The sequence below is a fragment of the Brassica napus genome, chromosome A8, assembly GCF_020379485.1.
Source record: "Brassica napus cultivar Da-Ae chromosome A8, Da-Ae, whole genome shotgun sequence".
NCBI classification, from domain to species: domain Eukaryota; kingdom Viridiplantae; phylum Streptophyta; class Magnoliopsida; order Brassicales; family Brassicaceae; genus Brassica; species Brassica napus.
The window spans coordinates 22,787,274-22,805,283 of NC_063441.1; the positions used below are offsets into that span (position 1 = coordinate 22,787,274).

Sequence of the window (18,010 nt, forward strand, 5' to 3'; positions counted from 1 at the left end):
CCAACAATATCAACTTGATAACTACGATGTTACAAATTCGAAGTAGCCATTTTGTATCCGGCACAGCTCGTCACTCTCTTTGGGCCTTTTTATATAAATGGGCCTACAACTTTATGGGCTTAAAAACATACTTCCACACCTTTCCCGCCAAAAACTCTTCTCATTTCCGCTTTAAGCTCACCACCGGATTCCGATTTGCCACTTCTGTTCTCCGCCGCACACCAATCCCTAGATTTAGGAAATGGAATTCGATATCCCATTGCCGGAGGAGCTAGAGCTTCTCGAAGCCAACTCTTACTATCCCGAAGAAGAAGATGATGATGATTACTTAAACTTCGAGGAGGCGCCGTATCCTTACCCAATCGACGGCGATGAGGAAAAAGAAGAAGAAGAAGAGAGCATCGCGCAGAAGGAGTCTAATCACCGAGAATCGGAATCTCCTGATATCAACGGTTGTAAACGACCAAGGAGTCTAGTGTCCGATCCGATTGTCAATCTCGACGAAGCTTCTGAGAAGAGAATCAAAATTAATGAGAATCGGGTAGAAATGGAAGACGAGGAATGGTTACGACGCTCTCCGGTTAAGGAAGTGGTACAAATCATGGAGGAGGAAGAAGAAGAAGTCATTCCCCAGGAGACTATTTTGTCCAGGTTACTTACTATTGTTCACGAGACGTACCGAGTTGAGAATTTTTTTTTTCTTTTTTTTTAGTAATTTGTTTATTAAAATTTTCAGATACGCTTCTGAGATTGATGGGGAATGCTTTCCGATCACTGCACCGGACGGAGGAGATAGGGTTTATGCCAAATTCTCCCGAGCTTTGGGAGATGAAGAGGTGAAGAGATTCGATCTCAAAGCCAAATCTAACGGTACCAAGTTTTAAATTAATATTTTTTTTTTCTTAGTGTAGCTTAAATGAATTAGATTTGTGTACTATAGATTTCGTTCGTGGTATACATTAGTTGGAATTTGAAGAAAGCGCAAGGACATAGGTTGTATAAGCAGTTTAGCTTTAGAATATGTTATTCATTAGCGCAAGGACATAGGTTGTATAAGCAGTTTAGCTTTAGAATATGTTATTCATTAGCTGCTTGGACTTGTTTCTGAAGTATTGTTATGTATAATCCTTTTGATTAAAGGTTAGCTGCTTGGACTGTCTTGGAACTTCTGATTTGCTGCATCGATATATTATGCGCACCCAGCAAATGTCTCTCTACGGTAAAAGCCTTTAAAGCTCAGATGATTATTACGTACTGTGAATAACACTGCTCGTTTTTCACCTTGTGATGCAGTTTATGTTCCTAGCCTGGTGATACCTATACACCGTCGAGTGGCCCAGATCCAAAGACCAGCTATTCAGTGGCCTAAGTCATACCACAGGTGATTTTGGTGTCATCTTTATACTGATTAAGCAAAGCATTTCAAGCGTCTCTGCTTACAAGTACTTGTCAATATGAAATCTACCAGATGTCGAACGCTTTTGGTGGAAAAACAGGAGTCCCTGCGGTCTTGGCACCACAAGATACCTCCCTATATTGGGAGCCATTTGTCGATCAAGTCCTTCGTAGAAGACTCTGTTTCCCCGCTATTGCATATTCTTTCTCCCCCAACTCTTAGACCAGTATGTCTTCATTTGCTTACTCCAAGATCTCTTTTCATATAGCCTAATGCTCTTCTAAGGATACCATCTTTCTACGCTCCTCAGGTGGCATCGCATTTGCTATCAGAGAGGCAAAAGGATCAGCTGGCGAGTTTGGTCATGCTTAATGCATTCTTACTCTCTGACCTATAAGAACGTGAAACTTGATCCTGCTCTGAATAACCTCAGGGAGAGCGCTGCGTCAGATGCTTCAGTTCTTGTAAAATTCCACACTGAGCACATCAAACCCGGTAGTCATCTTAGGCAAAAAAAAAATTTATCCAAAAAAAAATAATGGGTTGAGAGAGGCTCGAACTCTCGACCTCAGGATCACTCAGTAGCTATGAGACCTACGCGCTAGCCAACTGCGCCACCACCCCATGTTGATATCTTGATGTTCACAAGCCATTTCTTCTTGCTGAGTAATGTAACAACAATGTTTCTTAGTATAGCTTGTTCTGAGCCAGCCAATTACATTTTGGATTATACGCATAAATAATAACCTTTTTTTATCGAACAAAATCTTCTCCAAGTATTATATTCTTCATAAAATTCAATTTATTTTACATGTTAAAAAGACGATTATTTATAATACTGTTTATTTGTAGTAGCTATATTACTAGCAGCTAGTGACTTGTGTAGTTTGTAAAAGTCTCCAGCGTTGTTCCTTGGTCAAAAAGACCTACTGTTATTCCACTTTCCTGACGTTGCTGAGCTCATCCACACCGTCTCCTCTCTCAAACACCCCGGCTGCTCCCATTCCCGACCCTGCATAGTTTCCCAAAACATCCCTCAGTGAGAGAGAGATCGTTATAGATATTGGGAGTGAGTGTGAACATACCTATGCACATTGACACTACTCCAAAACGGCAGTCTTTACCACGACGTTTCATCTCGTGCAGCAGTGTTGCAACGCATCTGGCGCCTGAGAAAGTGGAACAGAGCCCTGTTTGATCAAATGAACTCACTAACCATATGGGGACAGTGGAGGAAGCATACCTGTAGCGCCCAAAGGATGTCCAATGGCTATAGCTCCTCCATTGACATTGATCTTCTGTGGGTCTAGCCCCAGCTTGTTCCGACAATAAACAAACTGAGACGCAAATGCCTAACCAACCAAAACAGCATTTTTAGACACAGGACATAAGGGGTGGATATAGAAAGAAGAGTTGTTGTATGATTTTTAACCTCGTTAATCTCAAACAAGTCGATGTCATCGACTTCTAAACCAGCTGCCTTGACTGCAGCAGGAATAGCAGCAGCTGGCCCAACGCCCATAACCGCTGGGTCCACACCAACTGCAGCAAATGTCCTGCCATGTGTCCAGAAGTGCTTTAGTTTTTACTCAAATGAAATCAAAGAAAGGCTAATATACAGTATCAGACTTGCCTGAATACACCAAGAATGGGAAGCCCTTTCTTGATTGCGACACTCCTCTTCATGAGGAGAACTGCTCCTGCACCATCACTCACTTGGCTAGAGTTTCCTGTTCAAACACAAGTGAAGCACTGAGTTCACAATTACAAACAAAACAAAAAAAAATCTCAGCGGTGTGAATATAGTACCAGCAGTTGTGGATCCGTCTTGCTTAAACACAGGCTTAAGCTTTGCAAGGCCGGAAAGGGTTGTGCTAGGTCGAATCCCATCGTCCACAGAAACTGTTATGGGTTTCTCATCACCTGTCTTTGGGTCAACAATCTGAAACGTTAAAAACCAAAAGTCATTAACATGGGGAAAGAGCACTTGACTCATTATGTTGTCATCAGGTTGCAAAACAGAATCTACCCTGGTGTTAACGGGGGTTATTTCATCCTTGAATTTACCGGAAGCAGTAGCAGAAGCAGCCTTTCTGTGAGAATCAACCTACACATGTAGCTCCATAAACTAAGTTCGGCAGGTAACATTCAAGTAAATGCATTGGAAGTAGTTAGAAAAGTTTAATAGAGTTACAGCAGCTTGATCCTGCTCCTCCCTTGAGACACCAAACCGGTGAGCTACATTCTCTGAAGTAATACCCATTGGTAGAAGGCAACTTTGTGCTTGTTCAAACTTCTTCACCTTCAACAACAGAATAGGTCCCAAGAGAAGGGCTTAAAACTCAACAGAGACATTCCAAAATACTCCAGAAAAAAGGTAGAGAGAGAGAGACAAGAGGTACCTTTGGGTTGACTGATCCTTTCCATCCCCTTGGACTGGTTGTCATGGACTCAAGCCCAGCTCCAATGCCTGTAATCCAAACCTATTGTCAGTTCAACTCTTCACGCCAACCAAAGGACATTTACTCTCTTACCTATGTCATAAAACCCTGCTTTGATGGCAGCAGCAACGTCAGCAACAGCCTGAAGGCCGGATGAACACTGCCTGTTCACAGTTCTAATAGGAACAGTTTCTTTCCAACAAAAACACAAAAGAGCATAAGCATAAAGCAAAGATTATGTATTACATATCAACTAACGAAACAAGAGAAATCTCACCGGGGAAACCAGCATAGAAAGCAGCCATCCTGAACTCAGTGGCTTTCTGAGATCCTGATCCCAAAACAGTACCAACTACAATGTCACCAACTTCACTTGGGTCTAACTTTGTCTTCTCTATCACCGCCTGCCAACAAAAAAAGCCACGACATTGTAAAAGAGGGAAGGAAGCAAAACAGAATTGAAGAAAAGACTTAGACATACTCTCAGCACAGATGCAAGAAGCTCGTCTGGATACGTATCCTTGAAGCTTCCACGTTTCGCCTTGCAAAGTGCTGTCCTTTGTGCCCTGTTGAGTGTTTCAACAATCACAAATAATCTTTTAGAAAAAAGTTGATTTTTTTTTCATAAGAAGAATAAAAAGAGAGAAACTTAACGCGACGATGACAACATCATCTCCATATAGAGAGGTCCTCTGATACGCAGCACTGTCTCCCGCTAAGCAAGCTGACACCTTTCGAGAACACATCAAGAGATAAGTTCCTAAATTTTTTTTATTTATTTATTTTAAAAAAACAGCCTTTCATCGATCCCTATCGAACTAAAAACTATACTACTAACAATCAGCATAACAAGCAGTGTGTATCTATTCAGAGTTATGATGATTCGAGCAATTAGCGATCGGAGGAGCTTACAGAGAGAGAAGAAGCCTGTGAAGAAGAAGAAGGAAGAGGTTGAAGATGATGAAGCAGTACTCTTTGTCTCTCCATCGCCTTCTCCATTTTCGCTTTGTTCTGTTACAAAGAAGATAACAAAAACTATAATCTGGCAAAACCGTTATTAATAAAACACCTGTTAATATGTCCGGTTAACATTTGGTTAATGCCGGTTCGATGTTAACCTTGGTTCTTACGCTTTGAACGGCGTCGTATTGCTCTAGGGTTTTAGGTTCCTTCTTCTTACATATTTAGCTTCTCCTCGTAGAGACAAAAAAAAAACTGTCGTCCGTCATTTTTTCGACGGGTTGATTCTCTTCTCTCTACCATTCAACTCGCCGCTTCGTTTCTCGACGTAAGTGTCTCAATTCTTTACTCTCCTTTTCGCTTGTGGAATTGACTCTCTCTGCTCTATGTATTCCCCATTCGGTTCTTACTTACCCTGTTTTGTTGTTTGGTTTCAATTAGTATCTCCCTAGCTAGTCAGTTCTTTACTTAATCAAAGCTTTTAACTTTTTTGCTTTATGATGAAGCTCGTTACTTGTTATGTCTGTACAGTTTATTACAAAACTCTATTGCTGTTCTTTGCTCAGTTTTATTACAAGACTGTAATGATTTGTTTGATGTCTTTTATTACAAAACTGTAATGATTTGTTTGCTGTTCTCTGTTCAGTTTCATTAGAAAACCATATTGACTTGTTTGTTGTTTTGGTTCAGTTTTATTACAAAGACTATAATGATTTGTTTACTGTTCTTGTTTTTTTTTAAATTGTTGTTTTTAATTGATTTATGCAGATAAATTAGCAAAAAATGGTGCAATACAATTTCAAGAAGATCACTGTCGTTCCCAATGGAAAAGACTTCATCGACATCATCCTCTCACGCACCCAGCGTCAAACCCCAACCGTTGTCCACAAGGGCTACAAAATCAACCGCCTCCGCCAATTCTACATGCGCAAAGTCAAGTACACTCAGACCAACTTCCACGAGAAGCTCTCCACCATCATCGAAGAGTTCCCTCGCCTCGACCAGATCCACCCTTTCTACGGAGACCTCCTCCACGTCCTCTACAACAAGGATCACTACAAGCTCGCTCTTGGCCAAGTCAACACCGCTAGAAACTTGATCAGCAAGATTGCTAAAGACTACGTGAAGCTCCTCAAGTACGGTGACTCTCTGTACCGTTGCAAGTGTCTGAAAGTGGCTGCTCTTGGTCGTATGTGCACTGTGTTGAAGAGGATCACTCCTAGTTTGGCGTACTTGGAGCAGATCAGGCAGCATATGGCGAGGCTTCCTTCTATTGATCCCAACACTAGGACGGTGTTGATCTGTGGGTATCCTAATGTGGGGAAGAGTTCGTTCATGAACAAAGTGACCAGAGCTGATGTTGATGTCCAGCCTTATGCTTTCACCACTAAGTCGTTGTTCGTTGGTCATACTGATTACAAGTACTTGAGGTATCAGGTCATTGACACTCCTGGGATCTTGGATAGGCCGTTTGAGGATCGGAACATTATTGAGATGTGTAGTATCACCGCCTTGGCGCATCTTAGAGCTGCTGTGTTGTTCTTTCTTGACATCTCAGGGTCGTGCGGCTACACTATCGCTCAGCAGGCTGCGCTTTTCCATAGTATAAAGTCTTTGTTCATGAACAAGCCTTTGGTGATTGTCTGCAACAAGACTGATCTGATGCCTATGGAGAATATTTCTGAAGATGATAAGAAGCTTATTGACGAGATGAAAGCTGAAGCGATGAAGACTGCGATGGGAGCAAGCGAGGAAGCTGTTCTGTTGAAGATGAGTACTCTTACGGAAGAGGGGGTTATGTCTGTGAAGAACGCTGCTTGTGAGAGGCTTTTGGATCAGAGGGTGGAGGCCAAGATGAAGTCCAAGAAGATCAACGACCACTTGAACAGGTTCCACGTGGCGATCCCCAAGCCGAGGGATAACATAGAGAGACCCCATAGCATACCTCAGGTGGTTCTTGAAGCTAAAGCTAAAGAAGCTGCTGAGAAGGAGAAGCGGAAGACGGAGAAGGATCTGGAGGAGGAGAACGGTGGAGCTGGTGTTTACTCCGCTAGCTTGAGGAAGCATTACATCTTGGAGCATGATGAGTGGAAGGAGGACATCATCCCTGAGATTCTCGACGGTCACAACGTTGCTGACTTCCTTGATCCGGACATTTTGCTGAGGCTCGAGGAGCTGGAGCGCGAGGAAGCGATCAGACAAGCTGATGGCGAGGAGGAAGATTTCGAGATGGATGGCGAGGAGCTTACCGATGAGCAGAAGGAGCAGCTTGCTAAGATTAGAAACAAGAAAGCTGTGCTCATTAGAGAGCACAGGCTCAAGAAGACGGTTGCTCAGAACAGATCAACCGTTCCTAGGAAGTTTGATAAAGACAATAAGTACACGACCAAGAGAATGGGGAGGGAGCTGTCTTCTCTGGGGCTTGATCCGTCTGCTGCGGTGGACCGTGCGAGGAGCAAGTCGAGAGGGAGGAAGAGGGACCGGTCGGAGGATGCGATGGATGTGGATGATGATGCGCAAGAGGGGAACAAGAAGATGCGCGTGAGGTCGAAGTCGAGGTCTATGTCGATATCGAGGTCGCAGTCTAGGCCGCCTGCTCATGAGGTTGTGCCTGGTGATGGGTTCAAAGACTCTACTCAGAAGAAGGCGGCGCTTAAGATTAGCAACAGCTCTCACAAAAAGAGAGACAAGAATGCAAGACGTGGTGAGGCTGATAGAGTTATACCGACTCTGAGGCCGAAACATTTGTTTTCAGGTAAGAGAGGGAAAGGAAAAACAGACAGGCGTTGATGAAACCAGACAAGGTACGGTACTCTTAACAACAAACCTTTACTTGTTTTGGTTGCAATTTCGATATTAATGTGTTGTGTGGTTTGTGTTCTTACAGGGAAAACAGATGATGGATGGATTGAAGAACATGTCTCAAGTTTTGGATTATGCTTTGTTTTTTTTTTACTATTATTATGTTACGCAACTTTTGTGGTTTATCTACAGACATTATATGAAACATTGTAGCTTCTTGTGCGAGCATTGTGTTTCGAGGACTAAGAATTGTTTTAATGGATTTATTTTAATTAATCTTTATCATTTGCAGTGGTTAGTTATGTTGGTGTTTGTTTATGTGGATAACTTGAGAACCAGATTCTCAACAGTGCAAGTGATCTAGTTCTTTTTTGAGTCTAAATCACATCAATGAGCTATGTGCCAGAGCCTCAAATCTTTAAATTATGTTTCTTTTGGTGAAGAAAACACATTTCTTAAAAGAAAATTTGTGTTTTTGATCGAGATCTTTGTATACAACTTTCACCTGAACCCTGTAAATGCTTTGATACTAATTTACAAACTCAACACACCTTACGTTTTGAGTTATTTTCTCTAAACGTTCGTTAGAGCTCTTTTAGAATCGTCGCTTGGGTTGCAAGGCAGCAGTTGTTCAACAATCTCCGTGAAATGGTAAGGTTATTTTTTACCGTTCTTTCTTCTTTTCTTATTTGACAAAAGGAAATACAGTTGTCACTCACAAGTGACAAGCATGCGTGATAGATTATTACCGAGTCCCGAAAAAATACGACCGTTACACGGTAAGAAAATTTATTACTTTTGTGATCAATTTCCATTTTGCCTTTTGCAGCATTAATTGGAAAAGAAAATTATACAACGGACATATCTCTTAATTACTTCTTCTATAAATACTCACTCTTTTACTTCACTTGAAGCATCCAAATTGCCCACTCTTCATTTTCTTTATGATAATTGTTGTTTCTTCTCGAGCAAAGCTATTTTTTCTGAAAAAGAATATTTTGTTACGGGGAAACTTTATGTTGCATCACTTTGCTTCATGGCATTTACTGTGTTCTTCTGGAAGATTTTACTGGCTGTGACAGAGGTTATTTTTACCAGAGTGGAAACGAGGGAAGGGCAAACCAGATGACGAAGCCATTTCGATCATGGAGAGGTTACGAGCACCTTCTCGAGCCGGAATGTTTTACTGAGACGAACTCTTTCTCTCTGAGCCTCATCCATGATATTAACATGAGGAAAGCATCTCGTTTCGTGTCAAAAGATTGACATCGGATCCGGTCAGTTTTTCTTTTTAAACTAAGAAAACTATTTCTTTTTTTTTTACTTTTTATTTTTGGTTTTAAATTTTGATATTATATAATATATATTGCACAATTCTGTCTATAAAATTTTCTATGGTCCGTTAGCGGGGTATATGTTTAATATGTTATTCGTATTGTAAATTTAAGACTTATACTAGTTTTCATTTTGGAGAAAGGTGTGGGTGATAAATTTCAATATGTTAAAAACAGACCAAATTATTGCATCCAGTCTATAGAATTTCTATAGTCCGTACAAGAAAACACAAGTTTTACGAGGACAGTTTTCCTCGTGATTTCGTCGTAAAAGCAGTGTTACGAGGAATTAGCGAGGAAACCCGTTTCGTCGTTATACGTTTGTCGTAACGCATATATCCTCGCTAATTCGTCGTAACGTAGCGAGGAAATAATTTCGTCGTAAAAGCGAAGAAGAATATTTCGTCGTAAAGACCACGTAAAGCTTCCACGTAAGGATGTCGCTAAATTTCCTCGTAAATACCTCGAAAGCCATTCCTCGTTAAAGCCACGTAAATAACTCGAAAGTAAATACTCGTAAAGTAAACGTAAATACCTTGATGGCTTTCTTCGTAAAGACCACGTGAATTTTCCACGTCATTTCCTTGTAAACATTTCCTCGTAAAAACCTCGTTAAGCTTCCACGTAAAGAAGTCACAAAATAGCTACGAAATTACTTCGTTTCGTTATTTTACAGAAATAAAAAAGAATTATAATTAAAAAAATTATTTAAATTATTAATAAAATTAAAATTCTAAAAAAATCAAAACCAAAATATTTTATATATAAATAAGTTTTGAATTCATAATACAAGAACCGAAATTAAAAAGAACTAAGGGTCGTTAATCGCCCGGTAGAATTCATCACTCCTCGCCGTTACATCCGCCTCGGCATGTGAGTCGTCGGTTGGTGACTACCTGGCTCACCGAACATCTCTCTGTAATGGGCAGTAAATCTACCTTTTCGAACCTGAGAAAAAAATTTAATTTTTTAAATTTCCGTCAACAGTATATTTTCCAACATTATCCACCTAATCAACACTAAATAACATAAGATCCGTAAACTTATCTAAATTCCCTATACTAACCACCTAATCTACCTAAACTAACCAAATTAGAGAGGAATTAGAGAGGCTTACCATTGCAACGAAACAGGGAGGAAGTGGAGAGGAAGTAGAGAGGAAAGAAAGAGTGAGCGCTCGGCGTGTATATATAAGATTACATTCCGTCGCAAATTCCTCGTAATTTTACGACGAATTACAGAGGCCCGTGTTTTTTTTTACGACGAAACAGCGAGAGATTACAAAGGCCCACGTTTTATTATACGAGGAAGTTACGAGGAATTACAAAGGCCCGTGTTTTTTAGGTACGAGGACGTTACGACGATTTTGCTTACGTGGAATTACCGAGGAAAGCTTCCCTATAAATATACCCGTAACTCTCCTTCTCAACCCACACCCAAACTCCCAAATCACACCCTATCTCACTTCATACTCTCAAATCCAATCCTATTCAAATTATAAAAATTTGAAAAAAAAGGAAGAGAAGAAGATATTTGAATTTATGTTGGTGAGACTTAAGTAATATAATTGCTGGAAGTCTTGCCACATGTAAATCCAGTATATTTCTTCTTTTTCTTTTTTTTTTCTAGTTTTTACGGTACGAGGTGTTTACGACGATTTTGGTTACGAGGTGTTTACGACGATTCCGTCCTACGTGGAATTAAAGTGGGCCGCGTTCATCATTTACTTTACGTGGTATTTACGACGAATCTGTCCTACGTGGTATTTACGACGAATCTGTCCTACGTGGTATTTACGACGAATCTGTCCTACGTGGTATTTACGACGAATCTGTCCTACGTGGTATTTACGACGAATCTGTCCTACGTGGTATTTGCGACGAATCTGTCCTACGTGGTATTTACGAGGAATTCGTCGTAAGTTCGACGTTAACATACGAGGAATTAACGAGTATTCCATTTAAATCCCTAAAACCCGAAACCCCAAACCCCAAACCCCAAACCCCAAACCCCATATTCCTTATCTTCTACTTCATATATTCCAAACCCTATCTTTATTTTCATTCCAAACCACAATTCCTTATTTTCATTCACTCAGAGTCTTACGTGGAATTAGCGTGCCCCTCTTTATTTTTTTAATTTCGTCGTAAACTCCTCGTGGCCTTACGACAACCTTACGACGATTTTGGCTTGCGTGGAATTAGCGTGCCCCGCTTTCTTTATTTTTTTTAATTTCGTCGTAAACTCCTCGTGGCCTTACGACAACCTTACGACGATTTTGGCTTACGAGGAATTAACGAGTATTACGTATGAATCCCTAAAATCCGAAACCCCAAACCCCATCTTCCTTATCTTCTACTTCATATATTCCAAACCCCAAACCCATCTACCCTTGAACCTCAAACTATTCTTTCACCTCAAACCCTATTTATAATATATTCCAAACCCCAAACCACAAGTCCTTATTCATAATTAAAATAAACTTTCACATTATCTTATTCATAAATCAAACTCCCACATTATCTTATTCATAAAACAAACTACATAAAATCAAATACATCAATCGGATACATCAACATTCTCGTCATCACTAGAAACATCATTATTTTCATTAAACTCGTCTTCAACAGCTTCGTCTGTGGCATCGTCGGTAAGATCTTCGTACTCATGATTATGCGGATCAATGAGAAGGATGTCATCAATTTCTTGTTCAGGTTCCTCGACTTCATTTATCTGTTCTTCTTGCAATGGTGGTTCTTCTCCACTGATAATTCGTCCTCGAGGTGTAACTTTGATCACAGCTAACCAATTTATACCCGAATCTCTCATTCGAGGGTATGGAAGGAAGCTAACTTGGTCTGCTTGTGAAGCTAAGATGAAAGGCTCGAATTTGTTGTACCTTCGTCCACCGTTGACATCAACTACACCGAATTTGTTAGACCGAACACCTCTGTTGACGACGGAATCGAACCATTCACATTTGAAGAGGACGCATTTCAGCTTCAATATCCCTGGAAATTCGATTTCAATAATCTCCGTCAAGATCCCGTAGAAATCTATTTTCCCTTTCACACATATTCCATAGTTACTGGTCGTCCGCTGTCTACCATACTCATATGTGTGAAAAGTATAGCCTCGTGTGAAATTACGACGAAAATTAATTGGATGGCCAAAAAAAACGTGAGCTACCTACCAAGTTGGTGGATTCAAAATTTCCTCGTTAAGTACACGTAAAGTATTTCGTCGTAAAGAACTCGCGAAGTTTACGTGGTATTTACGAGGAAATAGTGTTTCCTCGTAAAAGCCACGTCAATTTACATCGTCTTTACGACGAAATTGTTTTGTCGTTACCTTACGACGAAATAACGATGCTTCTTTTTTTCCATGTACTTTCCTCGCAAAATCAACGTACTTTTACGAGGATTATTTTTCCTCGTTAATTATCCTCGTTAAACTTACGTTTTCTTGTAGTGTTGGTGTATATGTTTAACATGTTTTTCTTATTGTAAATTTAACACTCACACTAATTTTCATTTTGGGAAAAAGTTTAAGGTAATGAATTGCAATATGTAGAAGCAAACCAAACTATGGTCCGTTAGCCGGTGTGTATGTTTAATATGTTATTCGTATTGTAAATTTAAGACTTATACTAGTTTTCATTTTGGAGAAAGGTGTAGGTGATAAATTTCAATATGTTAAAAACAAATCAAACTATTGCATCCAGTCTATAGAATTTCTATAGTCCGTAAGTTTTGGTGTACATGTTTAACATGTTTTTTTTATTGTAAATTTAACACTTACATTAATTTTCATTTTGGGAAAAAGTTTAAGGTAATGAATTGCAATACGTAGAAGCAAAACAAACTGTTGCATCTTGTCCATAGAATTTTTTATGGTCTGTTAAAAGTGTAATATATATTTTTAGTATTATAAATTTAACACTTAAAATTATTTTTCAAAGTTTTTCTTGAGTATGCAAAGTGTTTTGATTTATTTTAAAGTTTTCAACAATATGTTTAATAAGCTTTTCCCCTGTTGTAAATTTGGCGAGGGGAGGCAAGCCATTGCGGAGGTGATCAAAAGTTATTGATAAGAAGGAATCAGAGATTGAGGAGATACACTGAAACAGAAAGAAGTATCAAGAAACTCAAAAGTAAGTTTAATCTATTTATAGAGTGTTTTGGTTTTAATCACTTGCTGCATAGCACTTACTGTTTTGTCTTCTTTTGGAGGATTTTATGGCCGTACCAGAGTGGGGACGAGAACCAAGTTAGGTACTGAAACAGAAGAGTAGCAAGAAACTCAAAAAGTAAGTCAAAGTGGAGCTGGAGAGTTCACATTCACAGAGATTTCCTTAAACAGAGAGAGTTCAAGAATGCATTTATTACAATGACTATTAACATACTTATGGAGGCTAGATAAAATTTTCATAACAATTTGTAATAGCTAAGTTTATATTTCCCGAAATCAGAGTTAATAATATTTCAGGCTGAAACTGAGAAACAGAATCATCAGAAGATTGAAAAAAAACTGAGAAAGGGAAACTCCAAGTATCAATTTTATTGGCATCATAAAAAAACAAGAAGATGTTGCGGATACATGTTGAAGGGAAAGCTTTACGATGAATGATTCTCATCGGATTTGTAAATTTTGTGATCATCATCAGCCTCACTATGTACGTTAAGGATAAGAGAGTGTCAACGTTTGACAAATTGCCAATAAAAAGTAAAATAAACATTAGACTAAAATGGTGCGACGGACATTGTGATAGTGCACGTTCAGCGTTGCATACTGCTCAACAAATATTTAATTATAAATAACACTGACCTCATGACAATGCAACTACAAAGAACCAAATCTTAAGTTTCACAAACAATATAAGACCGTTTAAAAAAGATAGAAACTAACAAAACACACATATAACGCTCTATGTCTCGAGTTTTTAAAATGCATGAGAACAACACAAAGAACAAACATCCCAGAACTCCAAATGATCTCTCTTTGCCTGCAACACTCTTTTTGAAACCGATCCAATAGGGAAAGAGAGAAATCTCTGGATTTGGTTTTTAACGGTATGATTCTGGACGTTTAGGTTTGCTCTGTATCACTTGCTCGATCTTGTCCAGAACATGTGGTGTCAACAATGGGATCACATCAACAGCCTTCATGTTCTCTTGAATCTGTGTAGGTATCCAAAGGAAAAAAAACTTAGTAAAGTCTAGACTTAAACATTCCCTATGCTCCTGAGAATGTGGGGTTAACTGACCTGTGACTCCCTCGTGGCACCGGTGATAACAGATGACACATTAGGATTTGAAGCACACCATGCGATTGCAAGCTGAGCCAAGGTTACACCTAGCTCATCTGCAATAGGCTTGAGACCGCTGACTTTCCTCAGAACATCATCCACAAGTGATCTATTGGCAAGGTTCTGTAAAAGAAATTAAAACAGTAAGATAGGCAGAGAGAGTGAGAGAGAGTTCAAAACAGTTAAGACCAAGAGTAATACTTTGTAGTTCTCCAATGCAAATCGGCTGTCCGAAGGAATAGCTCCTTTGTTGTATTTACCAGTGAGCACACCAGATGCAAGTGGGCTCCAAGTAGTGAGACCTATGCCATGGTTTGTGTACAGAGGAAGAAACTCTGACTCAACCTGCATAAACATAAGACCACAACAAACTTCAGCTACATAACAACATTAGACTTAATACACAAAGAAAGGAAATGTAAGATAACAAACCTTGTGCCTAGCGAACATGTTGTATTCAGGCTGTTCGACGATTGGACCGACCAGATCCAACCTCTCAGCAGCTCCCCATGCCTCCGTGATTTGCTGAGCTGACCATTCACTTGTTCCCCAGTAGAATGCCCAACCTTTATCAATCACGTAGTTCATTGCCCTCACTGTCTCTTCTATAGGTGTTGAAGCATCTGGCCTGTGACAAGATTATTCATATACATAAGATGAAGCTACTGCTACTAAGATCAATGCAAAGATGCCCACTTTTGGTTCATTTCTTGATCATAACACATCACAAAGATATCAAGATGCAGATCCAGACATGGCCGACCCTTAGATTTTGGGAGCTATAGGCGATTTAGTAAAGATTTCAATAATTATTATATTTTTTTACAAATTTGGAAGCTAAGGTCTGTCTGTGTAATTTTCATCAAAAACAATTTGGAGACCATAAGCATTCGGCTTTGCTCAGGATTGGCCCTGGAACATCGAGATAATAATCAGTATGAACGAGTCAAGATATCATATGAAAACTAAAAATCTACAACTAAGATGAATAATGTTTCTAAAAATGAAGCTATTGCTACTAAGATCAATGCAAAGATGCCCACTTTTAGATCTATCTTAATCATCACATCACAAAGATAGCATGATGAAGTTGATTCAAAGATAATGTTTCCAAAAATGAAACGTATATTTTTCAAGATACAGAGACCAAACCCCATCACTTGAGAATTAAATGCAAGAGACAACATAGTACATTAAGACAAAGATCCATTCTCAGACAGCCTAACAGTCAAATCATTATCACATTAAAAAAAGACTGAATCTTTATTATCACCTGTGGCAATAGAGCACATCGACATAGTCCATATCGAGTCTTTTGAGAGAAGCTTTAGTTCCTTCAACGATATGTTTCCTCGACAAACCTTTGTCGTTAGGACCAGGACCACCCCAGAAGATCTTGGTCGAGACGACGACGTCGGATCTGCGCCAACCCAGCTCACGGATCGCCTGGCCCATAATCTCCTCGGCTCGACCATTGGCGTAAACCTCGGCGTTGTCGAAGAAGTTGACTCCGTGGTCACGGCAACACTGGAGAATCGACTTGGCTTCTTTCACATCGAGCTGGTTGCCGAAAGTAACCCAAGCTCCGAAAGAGAGCGTGCTCACCTTCAGACCAGATCTCCCCAAGTTCTTGTACTGCATCTTTGTAGAGATTCAGACAAATCTGTTTGATCTGAAGAGTTGAAATGAGCGAAGATGATCAGACAATTAAGTAAGTACTTTATTAGCAATAAATAACAAGTGACACTTAATAAAAAGTGCGATAAGATCCGGTTTGGTTTGTCCAAAAAAAAAGATCCGGCTTGGTTTAACTTTCCGGTACAAATCAACCAAATTCGAATAAAGTTTTATCGCTCATTCACGATCGAATTTAATATTTGAATAGATTTATATGATTTCCGGTTGGGAAATATGTATAAAACTTCGTAGAAATTGTTTATTATTGATACGTTATTTTCCGGTTTGAGGGTACTCCGGTTTAGTGAATTTATCGGTGTCGTACTTCCGACCAAACAAAATAAAGATGTGTGATCTCGTACTTACGCGTGATAGCGTTCGTAGTACTTTAAGTTATTAAAAAGGTAAAAAGTCTGAAAGGAGAAGATTTGTTGGTTCTTAATGACCACAGGATCAACATGTGGTGGCCATGTGGTTGTGCCTTTAGTCTAATCAGTAATCTCCATCGTTCACTAATTGGAGAGTTGTCTTGTAACGGGAGAGTGTTGGCGTATACGAATAAAATCAAGTCACTGTCACGTGAAAATTGCTCAGCTCCCAGCTTCACTCATGTTCACATCACACCCAAGGAGACATGCATATTGAACTCTGTTTCTTTTCATGTGTTTTGGGCTTTGTTTCTATGTAGGCCACTTCAAGGCCTATAATTATCTTACTTTACAGATTTTCTAGTTAACTCTTTCACATGAGATGGTGGATTTTGCAAACAACTTGGGCTGATAACAATCAAATTTCTCTCTTTTTGGACAAAAGGGCTAATCAAATCCTAAAATGATGCTTTGGTTATATATTTATTATCAATTATATAACCTTATGGAACGACATTTTTAATTCTCTAGACTTTTTAAATGTTATATTATCCAGCAATTGAACGTACTATATTATACAAAATTGGTTTGTAAGCTAGCGTATATATTATTTCGCTATTTTACTAGGTTACCATACAAGCTATATAACTAACTATTATGTTTAATTTTTGGTTATTATAATAGAGATTCATTTGTATAATTAAAATAGGGAATTTTAGAAAGATAAATATTTAATACTAATGTTTTTGAGATTCATGTTTATAACTATGAGTAGATATTAGGTAAATTTTGTAATGAATTAGTATAAAGTTATTTGGTAATGAATGGGTTGGGGAAACATATCGCATTTGATGCCATGCATGTGAGTGTGGGGTTTTGCTTCGTTATCCATCTTACTGAAAATTCTTGTTTTATCGGCCACCAAGAAAGAAAGAAAAGGAGGCAAAGATCAAAAAGTTTGTCCAAATCTCCTACCAAAGTGTTGACATTTGTTTCTTGAGTTTTTATATTCATTTCCTCGTACGTTATCAATTACTATTGTCTGAGATAATTGAATTTATTAATCTACAGAATTTCATGTACTGGAAGTATTGTTTCCCATTCTGTTCCGCAACGTGCCAAAGTTTTGGTATCATTTTTGGCTGAGTTAGTCATATTTGTTATCACTGCAAAGTCCATCTATATACTGACTATAACGTCTTTTGCAAATTAAAACCAACTAAAATTTTGAGAAACCAAAAATCTCTGTATTCTTTCTTGTATAAAAATCTTGTCATCTAGTTTATAACAAAAGCAACAGATAGAATAACAAACAAAAGGAAAACGACGTCTCATTATAGCACAAAACGATGACATCGAGTGACGAGTGGATCCGAGCTCCAACCATTCGATAATTAAGTAACGTTTTGGGAGTGTCGGTGCTCCGGCTAATATAGTAGGTTAGTAACAAACGATAAATAAAAATAATTCGAATCATGAAGATGACATCTCGGTGATCTGATTCAAGTTGATCAAATCAAACACTTACATGCAATAAAGATGTCGTAAATGGAATGTGATAATAAAATCCAGTCAAACAATATATTTTGTACACGAACATGAACACTAAAGTCGGATAATCGCTACTTGCTGTTTTTCACTTATATGAGGAAAGGGAAACAGAAAATAAAAAGAGATAAAAACGTTAAGTAAAATAAAAGTGACTGGGATCCAATTTGACCCGC

At 38.9% G+C, this 18,010-nt stretch overlaps 3 protein-coding genes and 1 pseudogene across 3 annotated transcripts; 2 read left to right on the plus strand and 2 right to left on the minus strand.

Moving 5' to 3' along the window:
* The first annotated feature begins 61 nt into the window (after window positions 1-61).
* LOC125576978 lies at window positions 62-2,102 on the plus strand (annotated as a pseudogene).
* Window positions 2,103-2,132: 30 nt separating this feature from the next.
* LOC111199887 (3-ketoacyl-CoA thiolase 1, peroxisomal) lies at window positions 2,133-4,893 on the minus strand. Its single transcript, XM_048738352.1, has 14 exons — window positions 4,750-4,893; window positions 4,492-4,568; window positions 4,319-4,403; window positions 4,115-4,241; window positions 3,931-4,029; window positions 3,799-3,866; window positions 3,591-3,698; window positions 3,426-3,503; window positions 3,206-3,338; window positions 3,030-3,126; window positions 2,829-2,952; window positions 2,640-2,748; window positions 2,482-2,565; window positions 2,133-2,408 (listed from the first exon to the last, which is right to left on the minus strand). The coding sequence occupies exons 1-14, from the start codon at window positions 4,834-4,836 to the stop codon at window positions 2,329-2,331; spliced, it is 1,356 nt and encodes a 451-aa protein (XP_048594309.1). The 5' UTR covers window positions 4,837-4,893; the 3' UTR covers window positions 2,133-2,328.
* An 89-nt stretch (window positions 4,894-4,982) lies between these two features.
* Window positions 4,983-7,884, plus strand: LOC106424308 (nucleolar GTP-binding protein 1-like). The gene is made up of 3 exons (XM_013865059.3): window positions 4,983-5,125; window positions 5,566-7,601; window positions 7,685-7,884. Exon 2 carries the CDS (start codon window positions 5,581-5,583, stop codon window positions 7,585-7,587), a length of 2,007 nt encoding a protein of 668 aa, XP_013720513.3. The 5' UTR covers window positions 4,983-5,125; window positions 5,566-5,580; the 3' UTR covers window positions 7,588-7,601; window positions 7,685-7,884.
* A 5,838-nt stretch (window positions 7,885-13,722) lies between these two features.
* LOC111200420 (probable voltage-gated potassium channel subunit beta) lies at window positions 13,723-16,265 on the minus strand. Its single transcript, XM_048738353.1, has 5 exons — window positions 15,515-16,265; window positions 14,674-14,869; window positions 14,443-14,586; window positions 14,200-14,364; window positions 13,723-14,113 (listed from the first exon to the last, which is right to left on the minus strand). The coding sequence occupies exons 1-5, from the start codon at window positions 15,880-15,882 to the stop codon at window positions 14,000-14,002; spliced, it is 987 nt and encodes a 328-aa protein (XP_048594310.1). The 5' UTR covers window positions 15,883-16,265; the 3' UTR covers window positions 13,723-13,999.
* Window positions 16,266-18,010: the final 1,745 nt, after the last annotated feature.